At 40.0% G+C, this 22,919-nt stretch overlaps 1 protein-coding gene across 5 annotated transcripts in view; it reads left to right on the forward strand.

The window, feature by feature from the left end:
• Pcsk5 (proprotein convertase subtilisin/kexin type 5) overlaps nucleotides 1-22,919 on the forward strand; it is a 394,004-nt gene that overhangs the window by 161,662 nt on the left and 209,423 nt on the right. For all 5 annotated transcript variants that reach the window (XM_070035766.1, XM_070035767.1, XM_070035769.1 and 2 more), the window contains exon 8: nucleotides 15,212-15,424. In XM_070035766.1, the coding sequence (XP_069891867.1) occupies nucleotides 15,212-15,424 (213 nt within the window). The remainder of the gene's footprint in view (nucleotides 1-15,211; nucleotides 15,425-22,919) is intronic.

The raw sequence follows: 22,919 nt of genomic DNA on the forward strand, positions 1-22,919 counted from the left end.
CTTCCTTCCGTCCTCTTGGTTTGAATTCAGAATCTCAAGGTCCCTCAGCACCCTCTCTTTCTGTGACAAGTCCAAAAGCTCTTTTGTTTGTGGTGCTTGAGTCAGGCCTTGAGCCCTGTCCCTGAGCTTTTACTCTCAAGGTGAGTGCTCTACCACTTGATCCACAGCTCCCCTTCTGTGTTTCTTCTGATGGTTTGTTTTTTCTTTTGTTTTTAGTTGAGTTTATTGGAGATAAGAGACTTGGGGCCTTTCCTGCCCAGGCTGGTTTCTAATGCAGTCCTGAGATCTCATCCTCCTAAGCAGCTAGGGTTTCAGGCACAAGCTACTGAAGCCTGGCTCCTTGTTTTGCTTTTAAAAGTATAGATCATGACTTTATTTACCTAAAGCTTCGAGGTAGCTGGGAGCACAGGCACAGAGCAACATTTCTGGCTTATTGATTGGAATCGAGGACCTGCTCATGTTTTTGCCTAGCTTGCCCTAAAACCGCATCGTCTTGACTTCAGCCTCCTAAGTGGCACCTGACCCAGCTCACTTAGACTGAAGCTTTGCTTTTCATGACTCCACGGTTTCATTTCACCTTGACTGGAATTCGAACTGAGGGTGTTGCACTTGTTCGACTTGCCCTCTACCATTTGAGGCATGCCTTCAGTCCAGTATTTTGCTGGTTACTTTTAAGATAGCATCCCTCAGACTATTCTGCCCAAGCTGGCTTTGAGCCAGGATCCTCCAGTTTTCAGCCTCCTCAGGAGCTACAACAAGAAGCATAAGCCACTATTGCTTGGCTACCTTTTTCGTTTTCGTGGCTTTTAAAATTGAATTTCATTTCAAGTTCTGTTGAACTACTTGCTGAAAATTAAGTTAAACGTGCTTGACCTTCACTATCTGAACAGTAGAACTAGAAACAATTTTAGTGGTTAATTTTTCCAATGTTTGTGTCTTTCTCTGCTTCGTACAGTGCTGCATTCAACTCTTCGCCCTTTCTAAATCCTGAGCTCTTTCCCTTCTTCATCCTAGTCCTCAAAGAAATATCTTGTGTCTCCTGTTTGCTACAAGTCTCTTGAATCCATCTCATTATCCTCACAATTAGCACTGACAGCTCTCTGGCAGACTTGCACAGGTGAATGCTCCCCATACGTCCAGATTATACTTACCTTTTAATCCAGCATGTATATTTGTAAATTAATTTATTGTTATTATAGAGGTGATAGACAGAGGGATTACAATTCCATGAATCAGGGAGTGAGCACAATGTCTTTCATACAATGTCTTCTGTTCCCTCATTGCATATATTTTTATGTGAAAATCTCTTTTTTTCCCCCTATACCATTCACCAAAATGTACCATGACTGGCAAGGAATGTTCTAGGCTTTTGTAGAAGGGTACCTAAGGTCTCTGACAGTCATTGCAGGGACCACAGAATAGAAATTGTTCATGTCATCTTTATAACGGACAATTCGAACATCCTTATCCTTCTCACTAGCATTGTTCTCTTCAGTATTATGAGGGTTTGAAACTGCTGCTTGGGTAAGTTTCCTTCCACAGACAGTCTTGGCTTTATCTTCCCACTCAGTCCTAAATAGAAAAATGATGTCATAAACAAGTGTATGTTCATTGACAACATTTTGGATAAAAGTGGATGAGGATTACAGGCAGAATAAGAAACCCAGAGACCCAGGTTTTCTTTGAGAGATAGACTTATTTCTCCATCTATTCCTGCTTGCACTTAACAAACAGGCAGTGAGCCTGTCATTTACAGGTACTTGGCTTGGTGGCAGTCAGTGTGGGTGTAATTATTCAGGTACTTATCTGGGTGATAGTATTGCTGTAATAGTCTAGGGACTTAGCTAGGTGACAGCAAATGATGATTCACACAGATTTGGTCACAGGGGATTTGCTATGGTATGATGAAAAAATGTTCTAAATAAAATGTGAGCCAATTCCCCAAGCTCTTTAGCTTTACCACTCTGGTAAGGCCAGCCTGCACAGCATACAATAGCAAACCTTAACTGGAATACAGTCTAGTTGCCTTGGAACCACTCTTCTGTCCCATTTGGATTATTAAACTTTAATAAGGCTTGCTGCAGTTGATATTCATCGGCAGGTGTCTAAGTCATTGACAGCATTTCATAATTTCCTGTAAGCGTAGTCAATAACATTCTTTGCAAAGAGAGGAAGAAACTTGAAATTGAATCTTTTCTGTGATGAGGAAAGTCTATTATTCTCCTCAAGGAATCTTTCGTACATACCCATTATTTGCCCAGCACTTCTTTGGCATTTGTCTTGGTACTTCCTTGGCAAACTGAAGTAGCTCAGTATGGATGTTTTAAGAACATAGATCATAGAGTGTTTGTTTGCTTTATCATTTGGTGAAAATGTGAAGTTTCAAGTCCAGATCATTTGTTTGTTTTCTTTGTTTGGCCTTGGAAATGTCAACGAAAGCATTAAGGAATTCATAAAGGAAAAGAGCCAATGTCAAGGATGAGTAAAAAAGCATGAGTGAAATCTAGCCATCAATCTCTTTATTTATTGGAATGGTGGCTGTCATTCCAGCCTCACTGTGCGTCAGGATGGAAACCATGGTATTTCATGGGCACCAATTGCATATTTCTGGTTCTTGAGGATTTTATGATAGCCCTGATTATTACTTTTCCTTACCAGCAGAGATCAGCTTTTGAATTCAACACATTTTTAGAGCTGATTGGATATTTAGCTTACTTTCTAGATTTGGAAGGTTGTTCTTTACTCACACATGATCTATTATACACACACACACACACACACACACACACACACACACACACACACACACACACACACACACACACACATTTCCACTGTTAAATAGAAGGCATATGTTGAGGACGAGAAGATAGATGGGGCATAATGAGCTTGTATAATTAAAAACAGTAACAATAATCATAATAAAATTAACTGCCTCCACCTGGGAGGGACATGTTTTTATCTGATAGACATCCAGCTGTAGCAAGATTGGTACAAGTTTGCATTTAATAAATGACAATTGCTGTTAAATTAGGTAGTGTGTGTTGTTAAACTTTGAAATGATATAGAGGTAGGCAATAATAAACAAGGGAGCTTATTTAAAATTGGTTCCGCTTAATTAGAATTCAATTTAACTAAAGCTTTGTGCTCTTAAAAACAAAATCCTTTCTCAGGGTTTAACTGCATCCTCCTGTAACTATTTAGAACTTTAGGGGAGTTAAGGATTAATTTGCCAAATGTATACAATATAATACCCATGTATTTTGGAAACAGAGAAACAATGTGACTTTCATAAATATATTGGAAGTGTCAAATTTTGAAATAACCACAACCAAGTTAGATTTTGATTGCTGTATTAATGTAAGTTATGGTTCATTTTTATGGGAAACAGCACAATTTATGGTAGCCTTGCCTAGGTGAAAATTTGAGATATTTATTGCTACCTCTTTTTTAGTTTTAGCCTAGAGATATATTAGTAATTCTGTGCATAGTTAAATTAACTTTGGCAAATCCCATTGTTACACGGTCCTCCTGAATTATCAAGGTATCAATAGCTGACCTCTTTTCATCTGTTTTCCTGTTAATAGTGACTACTGGACTAGATGAGAGGAAAGTGAATTCCATAGTTGTTCTGCTGTGGTATGGCTGTCCCTTTGCGTAGAATCTTAAAAAGTATGCAAGGATCCAACAGGTTAAGGCTATTGCAATTCCTCGTTTTGGTAATTCTAGTCGAGTTGAAAATATCGTTTTGACACAGCTGATGGGAGGAATAGATGGAGCTATGGCTACCTTCTGCAGGATAATATAGTAGTCATCAGAAAATAAAGGCAACTATGTAATAAACACGGACACCTTGTACTAACCTGATGTCATCAAAGAGAGAATGTGTATGACTTCTATCACAGATTTTAGTGCTCTTTGTCTGGGCCTATATTCATCATGTTTGATGAATACAATCTAACCTAGGATTTCAAACATTATGTATTTTGCACATTCTAAATGTTATTTAGGATTCTAAGCATTATTGTGATTATAGCCAGATGGCTTATTGAACTAGGCATAGAAACCAGACTCCCAGGAACATCCGTTCATGTATTTGCTAGCTGAGTCTTGGCAAAGAGAGTACTGTGGTCCCAAATGATCACAACCATGATCCCACATTCAGGTCTCTGAAACCTGAGCTCCTTGCCACGTCACAATTTTCAGGTCAGATAGATCTGCCCATGCCTAGTCAATAATGAAGAGCTTGCTCACCTCTGAATTCCAGAAATTTAGCATCCAGGCAATCGCTTTGGGATATTATGGGGAATATTAGCCTCATGCAGTTCAGCCATATCTAGCTAATTGACATCACTAAGTTGCCATTACTTCCATTTACTCAACTTATGAAGCCATTACAGCAACCAAAGGAAAAGCACCAGAACCGTTTTCCATGGTGATGTTGAGAAATACATGCACCTAATACCAGTTGTATTGTTTCTGAAAGTATAGCTTGTCTTCACTTATGACAGGATTGTGTTTATGGGTGGAAAATGTACTGAGTTAAGTTTCTCTGTCAGAAATGTTGTGACCTGCTCCATGTAAGGTCAAGGTTATGGCTTTATGTATTAGAGACCTCTGATATCACTCACGCCCCTTGTGGGGCTAATAGAAGGGTAACTTGCTTTCTCCTTCAGAATTGAGCCTGAAGTTGGAATTAGTTCATAATGAGAATTCCATAATCTAAAACTAACTTAGAGAAGAATATAAACTTCACCATTACTGGCATATCTCTCTGTTCGCCTTTCCAAGTAAGTGCCTTTCCAAACATTTACAGTAAATTCCTCTCATGCCCTGGTTGATAATAAATGTTGGTAGTCTCTATGAAAGGAATTTTTAAAATATCACTCCCTCCCTGTAAATTTAAAAGTGATAGTACATTTGGTATTCAACATCGGTACTTCATATTACCGTTGGAAGTGGCCCTCTCAATTTCCTTAACCTGGCTCCCCAGAAGTCTGACTGCCATTCAGCCTTTGATCTGGGATGATCCAAAATGTAGACATTTTTGGCAGATTTGACAATGGCTTTCAAATAAATAAATAAAAGGAAATGCTAGATGGCTGACGACCCAAAACAGATGTGTTGGTGTTATGACTTATTGACTGTGTTTATTTTACAGAACATATGACATGCGTGTATTTTGTTGTTGTTGGAATGAAAAAGGGAGAGCCCCAGTCTGCTTGCTTCTCTTTCCCTTTATTATATTTTCATCTGAACACTGGAGAGAGCAACGTGCACCAGGCTGAAGGCAGTTACCACAAGAAAATAATAACCTGGACTTGATTTTTTTAATTTTCATTTACTTTTGAATATTGTTTCATTATCTTTAAGTAGATTTACAAAGCAGTTGATGGATACAGTGTGTCTTGATCAGTGATACCCTTTTCAACATCCTCACCCCTCGCTGGGTCTTTTTAAAGTGTACTTATTTATTTATTTTTGTGCCAGACCTAGGGCTTAACTTCAGGGTCTGGGTGCTGTCCCTGAGCTTTTGTGCTTAAGATTAGTACTCTACCTTATTTACCCACAGCACTATTTCTGGCTTGTTTTGTTTCTTATGGGTAGTAATTTTTGAACTCAGAGTCACAGCTGTCCTTTGCTCCAAGGATGCCTCTCTACCACTTGAACCACAGCTCAGCTTCCAGTGATTTTGCTGTTGATTGGAGATAATATGATGGACTTTTCTAGCCTCGATTCACAATCCTCAAATCTCAGCCAGGATTAAAAGCATGAGCTACTGCCTCCTGGACATTTATCATACCTTTATCATGAAAATACTTGCTTATAGTTTTGTGAGGCTCCTGGAGAATTGTGGAGAATTCTGTGTCAAGGGAGGGTGAAGTCTAAAACAAAACAAAACAAAAAATTGGACTGACCAGTATGCATGGGCCAGAGATAGGATAGTATAAGCAGGCAATTTGTTTTGAATTCTTAATTTTTTTAATATGAAAGAAGAAAGGGAAGAGGCATGGGGTACTGGGTATGGGGCTTGAACTCAGGACCTGTGCATTGTCCCTGAACTTTTTTGCTCAAGGCTAGAGCTCTATTACTTTGAGCTACATCTCTCCTTCTGACTTCTTTGGTGTTTGATTTGTGGTAAGAGTGTTACAGATTTTTCTACCTAGGATATAGCTGTGAACCTGATCCTTAAACCTCAGCCTCCTAACTAGCTAGGATTATCGGCATGAGCCACCAGCACCCAGCTACTCTTCTGTCCTTATGAAAGATGGATTATTTTTTTCTAGTTATACTGTAAAAATAACTGAAAGGAAAGAAATACACTCTGTTATTACGCTGTCAAAAGCTACCATCATGCCCTCATGTACTCTTGTGACAAAGTGTAAAAAGCCATGTTAAAGGACACATAAGGGAGATGATACCTATAACTCCTACTGCTGGGAAGTGGCCAGGGAAAGATAATGGCCTGGGGCTGGTCTAGGTGAAAGTAAACTGAAAAGTAAAGTGAACGGAGACATCTCTTCCCAAGAACCAGCAAAAGAAGAGGCAGGAAGGGAAAGGGGAAGGGAGGGGAAGAGTTGGCAAGGGAAGGGAAAGGAAAGGGAAAGGGAAAGATTGGAGGGGAGGGAGAAGGGGGGATGCAAGTTAAAAGTATAAGAGTGCAAGCCCTCCATGTCAACCATTATGAGGAAACGACATCTATGAAAACAGAATTGTTTCTACTAAGGCTTTAATTAATCAATATTTTAAGCATCTCTTTTCACACTACAAAACTAAAGGTAGCTAGCTTCTTAGGAACTTGAGATTAGTGAGTAAGACATCCTGTATTGGCAGTACTGATTACTTCATCATCGTCGTCATCATCACCATCATCATGATCATCATCATCTTTAAATAGGTGTACAAGGAGATTTCATTTCAACCTGTCCGTTCATGAGTACAATGAATCTTCATTTTGATTAAACTATTTTCATTGCTATTACAAAGGTGATGGACAGTGTAGGGGTTCAGTGGACCTCCTTTCAGCTATTTTTGATCAGGTATCTCGCAATCTCTCCAAGGATGACTCTAGTACAATATGCTGTTCATTCATGGATGTTGCACATACCACTTGAAAATTGGACGTTTTTAGTTAAGAAGTCAATTTAAATGGGAAATATACAGAGGAATTGTCTTTTGTTGTCATTATTATTCTAGTTCTGGGGTTTGAATTCAGGAACTCATGCTCTTGCTGGGCTTTCCCCCTCAAATCTGGTCATCTACCACTTGAGCCTCATTTCAGTTCTGGCTTTTGTCTGATTAATTGGAGTTCAGAATCTCCCAAACATGTCTGCTTGGGCTGGCTTTGAACCTCAGTCCTCAGATTTCAACTTCCTGTCTAGCTAAGATTACAGGCATGAGGCACCAGTGCCTGGCAAGAAATTTTCATTTTATTGGAAATTCTCGTAACAGTTGTCAAGCAAGTGATTTCATAATTATCATTGGTTTCTCTATTCCTTTAAAAGTGAAGCCAACTTCATTTGCATTTGGTATGCTTGGAAAGCATATAAAATGGATTTTCATTTGTGTATGGTTATATAAAATTAAATATGGTTGCTTATAACTGCATCTATTATTTTCAGTGCATTATTAAAATGTCAAAAGAACATTATAAATTACTTCATAATGCTTGGCTTACTAGCCAATGGTATGTACAGAAAATTACAATACAGAATAAGTTGTTGTAGGGTTGAAAAGAAAGATTTCTGGGCAGGAGGAAGACAGACTAAAGTGGCAAAAGATAGAAATTTAACTTAGTGGTCACAAAAGTTTTTGTTCTACTTCCAATGGTCCTCCTGTCTGCCCCCCCCTTCCCCAGAAGTAGGTGTGTATATTAAATCTTTTTCATCAGCCATCCTTTTTAGGCCAAGTAGCATAGAATGAGAATAATGAAGATATTCTTATGGATTGCATTTTGTTGGTCAAGTCTGAATGTTTCGAGCATCTTTACACTGAGTTCGGCTTCCGTCCACGTACTGGTATTCACATATGTACACACAAGTGCATGTCCAATGTACTGATACTCACATATCCAAATCTGTATGACTTTAAAAATAATTTTTAAATAAATCATTAAGGCATTGTACAGACGGGCTACCATTTCATAAGTCAGGTAATAAGTACATCCTTTACTTCCTCCTAGTCTCCTCCCTCAGCAATATGTAGGGTTTTTAGGTCTAGTTTTCTCCTCTGAGCGAAAATGTACCATACTTTGTTTTTTGAGCTTGTCTTTTGTCTTGCTCAATATAATGTCCTTCCGTTGCATAATTTAGCTAATAACCTTACTTCCTTAGAATTACTGAAAGTCAGCTCAAAAGACAGTGTGGTTTTTAAGTGTAAAAAGTTGTTCCTCTGCTTACCTTAATTGTTCTCAGTGCACAGTACAAAAAATCCTGGAACTAGAAGCAGAATTCCATGGAGCCTGTAACCTCCTCACACGGGCGGTGCTGCTTGCACAGTAGATCATGGAAAACAAGGGTCGCACATACTCATTTTCTGGGTGACAATTTGGTAGCCTCAGAAATTTGGTAGCTTGTTATAGGATGATTCCTGGCATGAGTACCATGTATCCTCCAGGTTTCTCGCCCCCATAGAACAGATCCTTGTTTAAAAACATCTCCTGCCTATGTCATTCATGTCCCTTGGTAAGGCAGAAAGGGTTGCTTCTTTTATTGCCCAGGTCTAATTCAGTTTCATATAATTAATTTCCATGTCTCACCTTACTCAGATGAACTGACTGCAGGAACAAATAAGATTTAGTCATCTTGTTCTGGCTGGTGGTTCTATGGTTGATCTGTTTTTTTTGTTCTTTTTTCTATCTTGTGGGGGATCAGGTAGGGGAGAGAAATGGAGACAGGAAGGGTGAACAAATGCAGGCATGGTACTCAGTAAACACTATGTGGAAAATGAGCTACGCAACTTGTGGGCAGGGACAGAAGGAGGAAACTGAGGGACAGCGAAGGAAGGGGTGACATTCCCCCCAAAACAAATGTACCCATTACCGACTTATGAAACAGTAACCCTGCTGTACAACGCCTTAATCACAATGATAAAATTCCGTTTTTAAAAAAGGTTTAGTAATCTGTTAGGCCACAGATGGTTCGCCGCATGTATACAGTGACTTGGTTCTCTGTGAGCATGCACCAAGAGCTTTCTCAACCAAGTTAGTCGAGTTAGGCTCCACACCACTGGCAGCAGTGTGGGTGGCTACTTGTTCCTCATCTGTGTTTTATTGCAGACTTGTCTTTTTCTGGTCTCATTTCTGGTTCCTATTTATCATTTTTCCTCTGGATTACAATGATTGAAAAGATTTCTAAAATTGCTTCAAATAGCAATATATTTTAGCATTGTGGATCAAACATCTCATATGAATGCTAAGGTAATTTCTAAAGATGCTTTTGTTTTGTGTTGGGGGGATGGCCTATATGTTTATTTCTAGGCCAACCACATCTATTACTTTTAATGAACCCAGCTTTGTGGAAGAATGAGATTTAGTTTGGAAATGCTGCTAGTCAGAATGTCCTTGAGCTTTAGGAAGATGAACAATTCTGTCTTCCTCTCTCAGCTACCAGGTCAGCTACCAACCTACTCTTCTCAACCTCCTTCATTTATCTCTGGGAGTTCTGTATCCATGCACTATGGAGAATAGAACAACCATGATATAGGTAAGAACTTTCAGAAAGGACTGTAGGATATCCTGAAGGGTGATATCTCAGACAAAAAAGCAAATGGGGAGAGGAGCAGCAGGGGAATTCAGTGATTTTGTAGATAAATATTCCTTTCTAAACCATCATCTCTTTTTATCACATACATATGGTCTGATCCATACTTGATATCCCCACTTCCTGTTTATACCATGTTCTGGTTAAATGATATGGGCATATTATTTAATGTATCTTAGATTCTTGATCTTTAAAAATACACATAACATCTACACTGTGGGTGTTGCTCTTAATTACCATAATAGAATTCATACCATTTTTCTGCTTCCTTACCCCCCCCTCCCCATTCTGGAACTTGAACTCAGGGCATGGACACTGTCCTTGAACCTCTTTATAATCACAGTTAGCACCCTACCACTTGGGTCACAGCACTACATGGGCTTTTTCTGAGTAGTTTATTGTAGATAAGAATCTCACAGACTCTTCTGCCTAGGCTGGCTTTGAACCATGATCCTCAGATCTCCGCCTCCTGAGTAGCTAAAATTACAGGCGAGAGCCACTGGTGCCTGGCCATTTTGCCTGCTTTTTATATTACAAGAATGCTCCATCATTTTATTCATAACCCTTTAAGACAACTTACTAAGCATTGTTAAAAAATAAAGTAATACAATTTCAAACTTAAGTCTACTAGCTAAAAAAAATGTTCACACTATTTTAACAACAAAACATGGTTTAATTCCACCATTCTAATCTTAAGCTCACAAACCTGTCTTGGGGTACATGATTTAATTAGTAAACCAATACAAAGTGGCCTTTTCTGACATTCACAGCCCTAGGAAAAACCAGTTTCTTTTTTATCTTTTAATAACAATGCTTATGAGGTCATATAAATTGATTTTTGTAAGCCATATATTAAAAATACAGCAACACGTGTACATTTAGAGGCTCAATGAAAAAGACTACTTGGGGTTTATGTGAAAGGATCTGGCATGGATTTCTTAATATATTCTGCCTTTAGTTATTAATTTTAAAGTTGGCACTCAATTAAGTGAAGCTTTTTTTTCCATACCAGACAATACTTAACCAATTGTAGACATATTATTTCAACCCAAAAATATCATTATTTCCTATATTTCTGGAAAAAAATATGCCTCAGAGCCTTTTTCTTCATAATACTCAGTACACTCCTCTCCTCCATGCTCCAGTCAGGTTTAATTCTCAGATTACTCAGCATTTGGGAGAAATGTCCAGGTTTTCTTTTAAGTTAATATGTTTTGGTTGCTGGGTATTTTGTACTAACTCAAACCCCCTGTACATTGCTAATTGTTTCATGTGAACCCTATAGATCTTTAGCAGCTGTTTTTTGTGTTTTTTTCCCCCCAACTCACAAATTCAGTCCATTTACTTTTGAGACTTTGGTCATAAACCACACAGGGGCATGGATGTCAGATTTACTTGTAGATAGGATAATGATGGTGTCCCTGTAGTCTTCAGCCCTTATGAGGTCAGGTCACAGTGTATCTCCTCTTTTCTCCTTGTATTTGTCAGCTGGGACTGTCTTATAGACTAACTCGGACTGGGAGGATTAAGCAAAAGAAACTGATTTCTCTCATTCCAAGGTCAACGTAGCAGTAGAGCTGAGCTGACATGTAGATAGCTACTTTTTCACATGGCCTACATGACCTCATTCTTAGGGGCCAGAGTAGAGAATGGAGAGAAGGATCGTGAATAAACCAATCACTGATGTGTCTTCCCATTATTTTTTAGAAATCCAGTCCTATCAAGCCCTACGCTCTTGAATTCACTTAATTTGAGGTGCCTCATTCAAGACCTTATCTAGAAACACAGCCATACTGAGTGATCAGAGCTTTTCACATAAGGAATTGCAGGGTGGGGAAGGGGGGCTCTATTTGAGAATATGCTAAATATTTCTCCTGATCTCTGCTTCCCTGCTCACTGCAAGCTCCATACTCAGAGTGCTGATCTCCATAATCTGTCTATGGACCCCCAGGTCCGCTGGCTTCTGGCTAGAAACCGGTGTAAGAGGCCAAAGGGGTGGAGTCATAGTCTCCCTGCAGTTGGCCTGGGGCCTGTGACCAAGTGGTAAAAACCCTTGGTCTCCAGTCCCAGTGCCTCCTTCTCCTGAAATCTCTTCAGACTTGGGGATGGTTAATGTGCCCACACTGTCCTTTGAGGTTTCCATGCTCATTTATAAAATAATTCCCCCAAAGTCTCCATTTAAAACAGGGATAGTATCCGCTCAGAAAGGGACATTTTTCAACCGAGTATTGTGCATTATTTTCTCATAGAAGGTCTCTCAGCCTAGCCAGTGGACACCTCTGGGGAGCGTTGGCTGATACAAGGTCCTTGTTTTACCCCCAAAGAACTCTGTTGTGAGAGGTAATGGCTCATCCTTTGGATACTTGTTCAGTTTCGAGCTCTGATATTGCGGCATTTCAGAGACACATTTGCTCATGTATAAAATAATGATGATACAAACTGGGACCCTGCAGAACCATGGTTGGACAGGGCTTAGCACAGAGAGGGGTTCCAGTCCTTCTGTGGCTGAAACCCATGTTGATCATCACTGCACATTTATCTCTTCAGAAGTGCCCCTGTGTTTCCTGTCTTAAGAGAGGAATTAGTGATTGGCTATCTATAAACATAATTTGAAATCCTGTAAACTTGGTATAAAATTCAAAATACAAGTTTTAATCTTGGCAAACTGATACGACACAGTATCCCTGTAAGATAGGCTCACACACTCCGTGCTGGTGGCTCATGCCTGTCATTCTAACTACTCTGAGGATCATGGTTCCAAGCTAGCCTAGGCAGGAAAAGCTGTGGGACTCTCATCTCCAGTAAACTACTCAGAAAAAGCCAGAAGTAGCACTTAGCTTATATGGTAGAGCACTGGCCTTGAGGAAAACAAGCTCAGGGACAATGCCCAGGCCCTGACCAACCAAAAAAAAAAAAAAAAAAAGATAGGGGCTGGGAAGGTGGCTCCATGCTTACCTTGCATGCTTGAGGCCCTCAGTTTGATTCCTCAGCACTGCATAAACAGAAAAAGCCAAAATTAGTGCTGTGGCTCAAGTGGTAGAGTGCTAGCCTTGAGCTGGAGAGCTGTGGAACAGTGCCCAAGTCCAGAATTCAAGTCCTATGACCGACCATGGAAAAAAGAAAAAGACAGGCTCATGATAATTTTTAGCATACGGACTTCTGCATGAGTATACACGTTCACACACACACACACACACACACACACACACACACACACACACACACACACACACACACACACACACACACACACAGAGTCACACAGTCTCACACACACACATCTTTTTCTTAAACCAATCCTGTATCTTTTTATATCCTACCATTAACATACTAGTACTTTATGAATATTTTCTTATTGCGTATTGACATAAAACAATTTCATAATATTTTAATAAGAATTTAAATATGAACAGTCACAGATTTATACTGATAACCAAATAAGATTGTGCACTTATGAGTTTTTATTTTTTTGCTTTCTGGTTCTTAATTCTCTCAAATGGTGCTGGTTAAACTAGGTGCCATCATCTGCTATGTTCTGCTGCCCTGTCTAGGTAGGGCCCAGGTGACCATGCTTTCCGATTGCAACAGAGCCCCACAAGTGTCTGCAAGAGGAAGCATACAGCTGCGGGAATCAGAGTATCGCTGTTCGCGAGCTATGTTGTTCTCTGAGGTCTGGATATAAGGCACACAATGGTAGCTCACACCAAGGTGACACTGTAACTTGAGGTTACATACCTACTGTCTTAGGAGAGGGAAGCATGGGGAGCCCAGCTTAACTGTCATCTAGCAACAACAGCAACTAGCAGCTCATCTGTCTGTCTCTGTCTCTTTCTATATGACTTCTCCTGTTCTTTTATGGTCATATTGCATTTTTCCAAGAAATCTTTGTTTATTTTAGTCAAATCATGTGCTAACTATTCAATCTCTAAGGATGCAAGTTCAGGAAGAGTCTAATCCTGGATACTATAGGGGTTTTGTTACCTGCTCATTTTCTTCTAGAAGGTCCAAGACAACATTTCAAACACTTCCTCCCATCGAGGAAGAAAGAGTCTCAGCCATACCAGTAGTATGACTTTGTGTCTCACATTCTAACTAGAAAGTATTGGGCTTAGTCTAGATGTTCTCCAATATGCCTTCTAGCTTCAAAATAAACAGATTCTTAGGCATGAATCTACAAATGCTCTACATTTTGGCTTATTTCTACATTTTCTCCTGAAAATATTTTATGCAACCAAATAAATGTTTATTGCTTCTGTGTTCTTCTTGGCTTCTATTTATTACTTAGTTGGGACTTGAAACTACCATGTGTGGGCATCAAGGATGTGACTCTATCTCTTAGTCTTATAAGAAAAACTGAATGAATCTGGTTGAAGAAAGTAATTTATGAACTCGCGTATTTGTAAATTACAGTAGATAATACCCCACTCCTAAGTTTTGTAATGAGTATTCACTTATTAAAGACCTTATGAAGTTTTGCAGTAAAGAATTTTTTTTAACATGTATGTTCCCAAGCCTACATGATCTTGGGATTCTGTTTTTTTATAGTTGAGTCATCAACAGTCCTTAGTAACTGGGGTCTGTACAATGCATGGGAGAGACATAGTCTCTGTGTGTATTTCCATAGAACCTGCTCCTATGGCTTATTGACAGTAGGATTCAGCATAGATATATAACATACACCTCAGATGTGAACTTGGAGTGATAAAAACCCATACTTTATGGTAAATAGCTAGATTTAAAATAGCATTTTATGATGCTGAAGATTACAACTAATAACATTCCAACTCTAGGGTTTAGCTGCCTGGATTCAAATTTTTCCTCCTCCAGAACAACTGTATCACCTTAAGAACATGAGGTAAGCCAGGTTATGATGGCTCACACCTGTATTTCTACATACTCAGGAGGCTGAGTTCTGAGGATTGCAGTTTGAAGCCAGCCCAGGAAGGAAAGTTCATGAGATTCCTATCTCCACTTAACTACCAGCAAACTGGAAATGTCACTATGGCTCAAAGTGGTAGAGTGAAATGCTCAGGGACAGCGCTTAGGCCTTGAGTTCAAGCCCCTTGACTGACCAAAAAGAAAAAGAAAAAGAAAGGAACATGGGTAAACTTCAATACCTCAATTCCACATTTGCACAATGGGGCCAAAATTGTACTAATCTCACAGAGAAGTTGGGAGAATTCAATCCACTTCATATAAAGTGTTTTAATTGTGCCCAGTTCGTAAATACCAATCATTGCTGAACTCTTTGCTGCTTTTGAGTCCTATTTTAGTTTACTGAAGCAGCTTCTATTTGTCCTCACAAAAAGCAGCTTAAATCTAGCGTTCCCATCCTGTAGATGGAAATCATTAACAGCCCTTGTCCTGCTGTTTCCAATATAGACTTTATCTAGAGCCACTGATCCCCTGTCTTTCCACACCATGATTTAGCCTTCTCTCTTTGTGAACAGGGGCGGAGAGGCCTTGGCTCGGTGTTTGTCTGGGCATCTGGCAATGGTGGGAGGAGCAAAGACCACTGCTCCTGTGATGGCTACACCAACAGCATCTATACCATCTCCATCAGCAGCACAGCAGAAAGCGGAAAGAAACCTTGGTACCTAGAAGAATGCTCATCTACGCTGGCCACCACCTATAGCAGTGGAGAGTCCTATGATAAGAAAATAGTAGGTGACATTTGCATGCCTCTTATTGTTTGTTTAATATTTAAAGGAAAAGTCATAACACATGGAAATTACATATCAGACTAGCTGACGAGACAGTCACTGTAGACCGAACCATTCTGTTGCTGGTACGTTGAATGCATTTGTCTGGGTCTTTGCATTCCAATGTCTAATGTAAACTTAGACATGATAAAGTTTCAGTCTCATTTTAGAGAAATGACTGGTCTACATATACACTGTAACTCAGTGATAGAGAAAAGACTAGAATGACTGGCAGCCCAAGGCTCCTGTTATTGACTTTTAACTTCTGTTTCCATGGTTTACTTTTAAGTGCAGCTAATTTGGTGTGATGTTGGAGAGTTATAATTGCATTTAAAGTAGACAGCTGTCCCTCCGTTCCACATCGCTAGATGTGAAATTATGTGGGAAAAGATTGGTTTGACTTGCTATTATCCCCTAAATATTGTGAGATTACAACTGTGCGTATAGCATTTGCATTGTTCTCTGCATTATAAGCAGTCGAGAGATGACTTGCCGTATAAGGAAGTATGTGCATAGGCTACGTGCCAATCAAGAGCATTGTATTTTTATTAAGCATTTGACTAGCTTCAGAGTTTGGTATTCATGAGAATTCTGCAACCAATCTTTCCCAGATAACAATGGACCTTAGGTAACTTGAACTAAACTCGTAACAAAGTGTTTTTCTAAAACCACAGCCCCAAGTCTGCCCAATAGAAAATTATATGGAGTCTCCTGCTTTCCCACACATCTTGTTCACTAGCCTAATAGACAAAGGTTTAACAGGTTTCTAGCCTAGCTTCCATGAGTTTCTCATACTCTCAGGCTGTTCACTAGCTGGGTAACTGTGAAAAAAAATGCCCTCATCTTCCTGATGAATGGGAATTTCACAATATGTAGTTCATGGAGGTATTGCACAGGTATTGAGAAAGTCAATATAAAGTACAGAGCAAAGCACTTGCCTTTTACACATAGGGGAACTTGAATACCCAGCATTTTGCTACTCATTCTGCATTTCAAACATCTTTGATCTTTTCCTGGTCATGGTTTTGTAAATGGTAGAATTTATCTTTCTAAAGTGCAGTTGAGCTGCTAGACCTTATACTTCTTAGCTTTCCCCAGCCGCTGCTTGAGAGCGGGCAGAACTGTACAGCTGTGGTTCACCCCGACAGACGGGTATTTCGCTTTTCCAGTGAGGCTGATACAGAGGATTGGATACCGAAGGTTGAGCATTCTAACCCCAAACTGAAATTGTTCCAACATTCAGAACCTTTTTAGCACTGACAAGACATATACCAAAACACCACACCTTGAAAAATGTATAAAATTGACTAAAAAGTGTATAAATATAACTTTTAGTCAATGTGTAAAGTGAAATATATGAAGCATGGATGAATTTTATGTTTGGACGTAATTCTCATCCCTCTCTAATCTCATCCTGTCTGTGTAAATATTCCAAAATCTGAAAATAGATCTACAATCCAAACAAACATCTATAATCCAGAACAAACTTCCAGATATGTTCATCTCTACATTTTCTCCTCCATCTAATCTGCTCTCTCTCTGTCTCTGTCTCTGTCTCTCTCTCTGTCTCTGTCTCTCTCTGTCTCTCTGTCTCTCTGTCTCTCTCTCTCTCTCTCTCTCTCTGTCTCTCTGTCTCTCTAATCTTCAGTCAACTTTGTGAACAGCTAGGATTACAGGCGTGAACCACCAGTTCCTGGCATGAAATTCTCTTTTTATATCTGAATTTCCAAGTTACCCCTGTAAGAGAGGAAATTTGAAAGCTATTTCCTCTTTAGCTTCAGACTGATTACCTAATACTAGGTGGCCCTTAGAGAGTCTGGGATTCTGCATCTGTAAAATGAAGCTAACATCTTGCACCAACCTCAGAGATTTCCACAAGAGTAGTGAAACATGCTGTATAAAGACACTGTGTGTGTCTAGGGCCCAGGCACAGTTCCGTGAATGGTGTCTCCATTCTAACCTGAGTTGCAGGAGCCCTCAGCCTCCTGGGAAAGTAAGAGGTCATTTCTCCAGCCATTCTTAACAGAAGCACTGGTTACACCCTTTTCCCAATCTATTAAATGACTGTGATCAGTTCCACTCACACCATAAAGAGAGGCCCTTTGATCGTGAACATGTTAACAGCTTGAACATGAGTGGAGTTGGCAGCGGCCTCAGCCTTTTACGGTCCAGCTGACCCCCTTTCCATCTAGACGTCAAGATGATGAATATGCCTGGGTTGTGCCTGGGACCTTGCTTCTACCAGGCTTTGAACCGGGATGCCTGTGGTCCCCGGTGATGCTCGCATCCTGTTAGTGGCATCTGTGATTGAGTGCTACAGGAATGGCCGTGTCTTCCTTTGTATTGGTGTCTCCCTTCCCCAAGCCATCCATTTCCTTTTGTCGTTTGCAGCCCCTGCAGAACAGCACAGTTGTCATTCTTCATTTCTAGAGCACCTTTGTGTTTTGAACCGAGACAGTGAGTGAGCATCTGAGGAGAGCAGAAAGGGTTCCTCTCTGCTTCTGGGAAAGCATTTTTGGTAAATAAATTTCACTTGTCCTGGACATTTTCATGCTCACATGAAGGAAAACCTTGCCACTGGTTTCCAAACACAGCAAAGTTTCCACCTCTGTGTGTCGTGTCTTCACTATGAGTACAGCTGTGGATGTCCATTTACCTTGTGCATTATAGACTTGGTAGAGTGGCTTCGAGGGCTAATTTAACAAATGAAGCAGCCAAAATATGTAGATGATCAAGGGAAGAAGTTCTTTTCTATGCGATGTAGAAATCACCTGCAATGACTACTTTTTATCTTTTCCTCTTTTTATTAGTATTTATTATGTATAAAACAAGGTTTCAGTGTGATATTTCTAAATATGTGAACAGTGTCTCCAGTCAAACTCATTTCCTCTATTAGTCCTCTCTCATCCCCTCTTCTTTCTTATTGGGCCAGTTTCAACAGCTTTCTTTGTTTTATTTTCTTTTTACTCTCTGCCCATACCTTCCCTTTTTGCCTTTCCATTATGCACAAGATGAACCTGTTTTCATTCCTGTTGTTTGATTTTAAGGAATATTTTACTTGCTCTGTCTAGCTTACTTCACTTAATTAACATGATCATCTTTAGTTTCATCCATCTTCTTGCAAATGACACCATTTTTTGTTTTTCTTTGTGACCAAATAACACTCTCTTGCATAGATAAATCACCTTTTCTTTACCCATTCAATGGCTGATAAGCACTTATGCTGATTCCTTATTTGGCTGTTGTGAATTTTGCTGCTGTAAACATGTGCATTCAGGTATCTTCACTATATGTTTTTTGGTCACATGGCCTTACCCACCCCACCCCGCCCTGACTCCCTCACTACCATATGCTATTGCTTATTTCCGTAATGATCACCATTCTGACTGGGAAGAGGTGGTGTTTTTATATAACATTTTCTTTATGGCTAAGGATATTGAGCATTTCTCATCATGCTTCCTGTAAAGAGGGGGAAACAAAGCTTGAAAGGTTAAACCACAAACACCACACACACACACAAATATACACCTACACATACACACACACATGCACACACACAAATATATACACACACACACAAATATACACACACACATACACACACACAAATATACACACACACAAATATATACCCACACATACACACACATGCACACACACACAAATATACATACACATACACACACACAAATATACACCTACACATACACACACATGCGCACACACACAAATATACATACACATACACACACACAAATATACACCTATACATACACACACATGAGCACACACACAAATATACACCTACACATACACACACATGCACACACACACATATACACATACACATACACAAATATATACCCACACATACACACACATGCACACACAAATATACACACACACACATATACACCTACGCATGCACACACATGCACACACACACACACACACACACACACACACACACACATGCACACACACCTGCCAGTAATTATAATTAGTAGTGTCTGGATTCCAATCTATCAGGAAAGACCCCTCGCCATCTTTAATCACAGTGCCCTCATGACCCCAATACTTTTCAGGGACATCTAGTGTGGACTGTATAAAAGAAAGATGTTTTTCTTGCTCATTTTGTGTTCTTCTCAGTGATTACAACTAGTTTAGAATAAAGGAATGTCCATTATGTTTTTGAAAAAAGGCATCTTCTCTTTTCTAATTCCATGGCTTTACCCCTTGTTGTGACTCCTTCAGCCAAACTTGTTTTTCTCAAAAATGTTTTATTGTTATTATAAAGGTGATATATCTGTATATCACCTTTACAGTTACATAAGTGAGATAAAGAACATGCTTCTGTTTGAACAATGTCACTCCTTTCTTGCCTAATTTTTTAAATATATGTATATATTTTTTGTTATGAAGGTGATGTACAGAGGGGTTGTGGTTATGTAAGTTAGGTAATGAGTGCATTTCTTTTTTCTTGTTCTTCCTCTTCCTCCTCCCCTCCTCCTCCCCCCTCCCCCCTTCCTCCTCCTCCTCCTCCTCCTCCTCTTCCTCCTCCTCCTCCTCCTCCTCTTCTTCTTCCTCCTCTTCTTCTTCTTCTTCTTCTTCTTCTTCTTCTTCTTCTTCTTCTTCTTCTTCTTCTTCTTCTTCTTCTTCTTCTTCGTCTTCTTCTTCTTCCTCCTCCTCTTCCTCTTTTTCATCTTCGTCTTCTTCTTCTTCGTCGTCAGCCATGGATCTTGAACTCAAGGCCTGTGCACAGTCCCTGAGCTCTTTTTGCACAAGGTTAGCACTCCTTTACTTCAAGCCACTCCACCTCTTGTTTTGGGGTGGTTCATTGGAGATAAAAGTCTCATGGGGACTGTTCTGCTCGAGCTGGTTCCTGAGTCGCTAGGATTGTAGGTGTGAGTCACCAGCACCTGGCTTGAGTACATTTCTCTTTGAACAGTGTCACTCCTTCCCTTCCTCTCGCCCAGCTCCCCCGCCCACCATTCCTGCCCACAAGTCATCAACCCAACTTCTAACATAAAAAGTCCAAAGCCCAGTGTAAGTAAACACCCCCTCCATGGCAAGGACTCACTTTGCGCATGCTGTTCCAATCAGAACTCTGCCCTCTGCAGAGAGCTCTTATGCATCTTCCTACAGGTAGCAACCAATTTAAGTCTTCTCAAATATCTTCTGTGTGATGTTCTTCATCAGGCTCCCTTAAACCAATCCCGTCCTCCCCACCACTCTCTTTTCTGTTTTCCTCTTCAGTGTTCCTTTCTGTATACTTAGACCGACTTCACACGACTGTGTACATTTGCTTATTTACTGTCTGGCGTCCATGCTAGGATGGAATCTACTTGAAGATGAAGGCTGTGTTCCTTCCCAGAGCTTGAGCTCCATAAATGTTCATGCATAAATGCCTGTCAGATACTTGGAAGGACAGAAGCTTCCCGGGCGATGGGGAGGCGCATGTCTACTGTCTCTGGATAAACTTGTGAAAGGTCAGTGATTTAGCATCCAAAATTAACAGGAATCCTACGTAACAAAGCCAAAAGCACAACTTTCTTGACTGTCCATTAAAGAATGGATCCACCTCCCCAAATTTCTACCAGGTTCTGTTTTATAAAGTTCTCCTCGCTACATTATCTCTACATTTTGGGACCGGTTCAATCTGTAACTAGTAATTTGTCTTTGTGATAAGGGTACAAGGTCTGGCCTAGTCCTCCTAGGAGGTGTACTGTGAGCCAAGATTTGGAGAATGTATTCTCTTGCTCTCTTGATGTCACTTTATTTATTTGTGCTCAGAGCAAACCTACTGTCTGACGTATCTCAGGGTCAGCCCCAACAGCCAATTTCAAGTTGAGACATTATCTTATTGCTCAGCAGAGGTGGCATTTGCTTTACACAAACATCCTGCCCTCTCTCCACCCACTCCCCCTCCACCTCATTCATTTTTCAAATGCAGTCATCCTTTGTACAAGATCGTCCTGTATCATCCCCGCTTCTCCCTTTGATTTAGCAACTGCCAGTACTTTTCATGAGTAGCAGAGCAGCAAGCTTAGATACTAATTATGTTCAGAAGATTGTCTGCATTCTCTCGAGACTGTGAAAAGGTAGAAAGCAAACATTGTTCCTGAGAATTTCTCCATTTTTAGATGTGACAGGCAGTAGAACTGTGTGATACACACAGGCCACACAGGTCCACTTGGTCATGGCCACAGGTCACTTCTGCCATCCTTTCTGGATGTGCCATGTTGCCTGTGTTTTCATGGATGACAGCATTCACAGTCAGCTTTTCCTTCTGCTCCTAATCCAGGATTCAGTATCTTCTCAACATACCCTTTTTGTTGCTCGCTGACCTGGGCTTCTTTCAAACATCCTTTGTCTTGCATGTATCTTTCTTTGTGGTGGGATGTAATTTTGCCTGTGCATACATATCATTGCAAATTTCCTTTCTTGCCACTAGTTTATTACAGTGGTCATTTGCATGGGGGGAGGGAGAGGAAGCAGAAAGGTAGCAATAGTACAGCTGAGAATGAATAATGTTTATAGTTTAACTTCTAGGTTGTATCGATATATGCAAGTAACTTTTCTAGATGAATGATAAGTTTCTTGGTACTTTATTCGTTCAGTCAAAAAAAGAAGTGCCCGGGAATGGTTGCCTTATTGCATGGGAGAGTTGAAGGTCTAAGACCAAAGGTGTTATAGGTGTGCTTGATTTGGCAATTCAAATTAACACGTAAATATTGGGCCTCTGTGGGTGCCTACAACCAAGCCGAGGGTTTACAGGCAAAGCTGAGATGGTAGAGGGCCAGTGAATGAACAAAAGAGTTAAATTCCAAGTGGGAGTCCAGGTCGAGGTGGGGAGGGTGAAGCTGAACATAGAGAAGCGAAAACGACACACGGTAGGATCCTGATTTAGTGATTGCTTGTTTGTCGGCAAGGTTTTACATCTACACACCTCATGTCCTCTTACCAATGTGGACGCTGGATCTTGTACTAACTCTTCATCTGTCATTGAATTCTCTACCAGCTGTGGTGACTTGTGTGGATACAAAGAGCGTTCATTGATCCTTATCCCTTTCATATTACTAGGCTTAATATATCTATCTTATTTACTGACACATTTAAGTTTTGTTTCTGTGCCTGACACAGCTCGCTTGGCATATTTCAGATCCAAAATCAAATCAATGGCAGATACAAAATTCAACAGCAGCAGAATCACCTCATGTTTTAAAAATATCTGTTCCGTTGCTCTTTTAACAGCTGGGAGTCACTTTGGCATCATGATAATAAAACAAAGTATTTGATATTACGTAGAAAGAAACTTATACCTATAGTTTGCTGCAAAAGCCAGACACTGAAAACAAAAATCAAACTGAACTGAAACTCCCCAGAGAATTGGCTCCCTAGAGAACAACGAAAATTCAAATCATCTCATAGAATGAAATGTGAAACATTAGGAAAT

The sequence above is a fragment of the Dipodomys merriami genome, unplaced genomic scaffold, assembly GCF_024711535.1.
Source record: "Dipodomys merriami isolate MVZ:Mamm:240054 unplaced genomic scaffold, mDipMer1.0.p SCAF_26, whole genome shotgun sequence".
In the NCBI taxonomy this organism is placed as follows: domain Eukaryota; kingdom Metazoa; phylum Chordata; class Mammalia; order Rodentia; family Heteromyidae; genus Dipodomys; species Dipodomys merriami.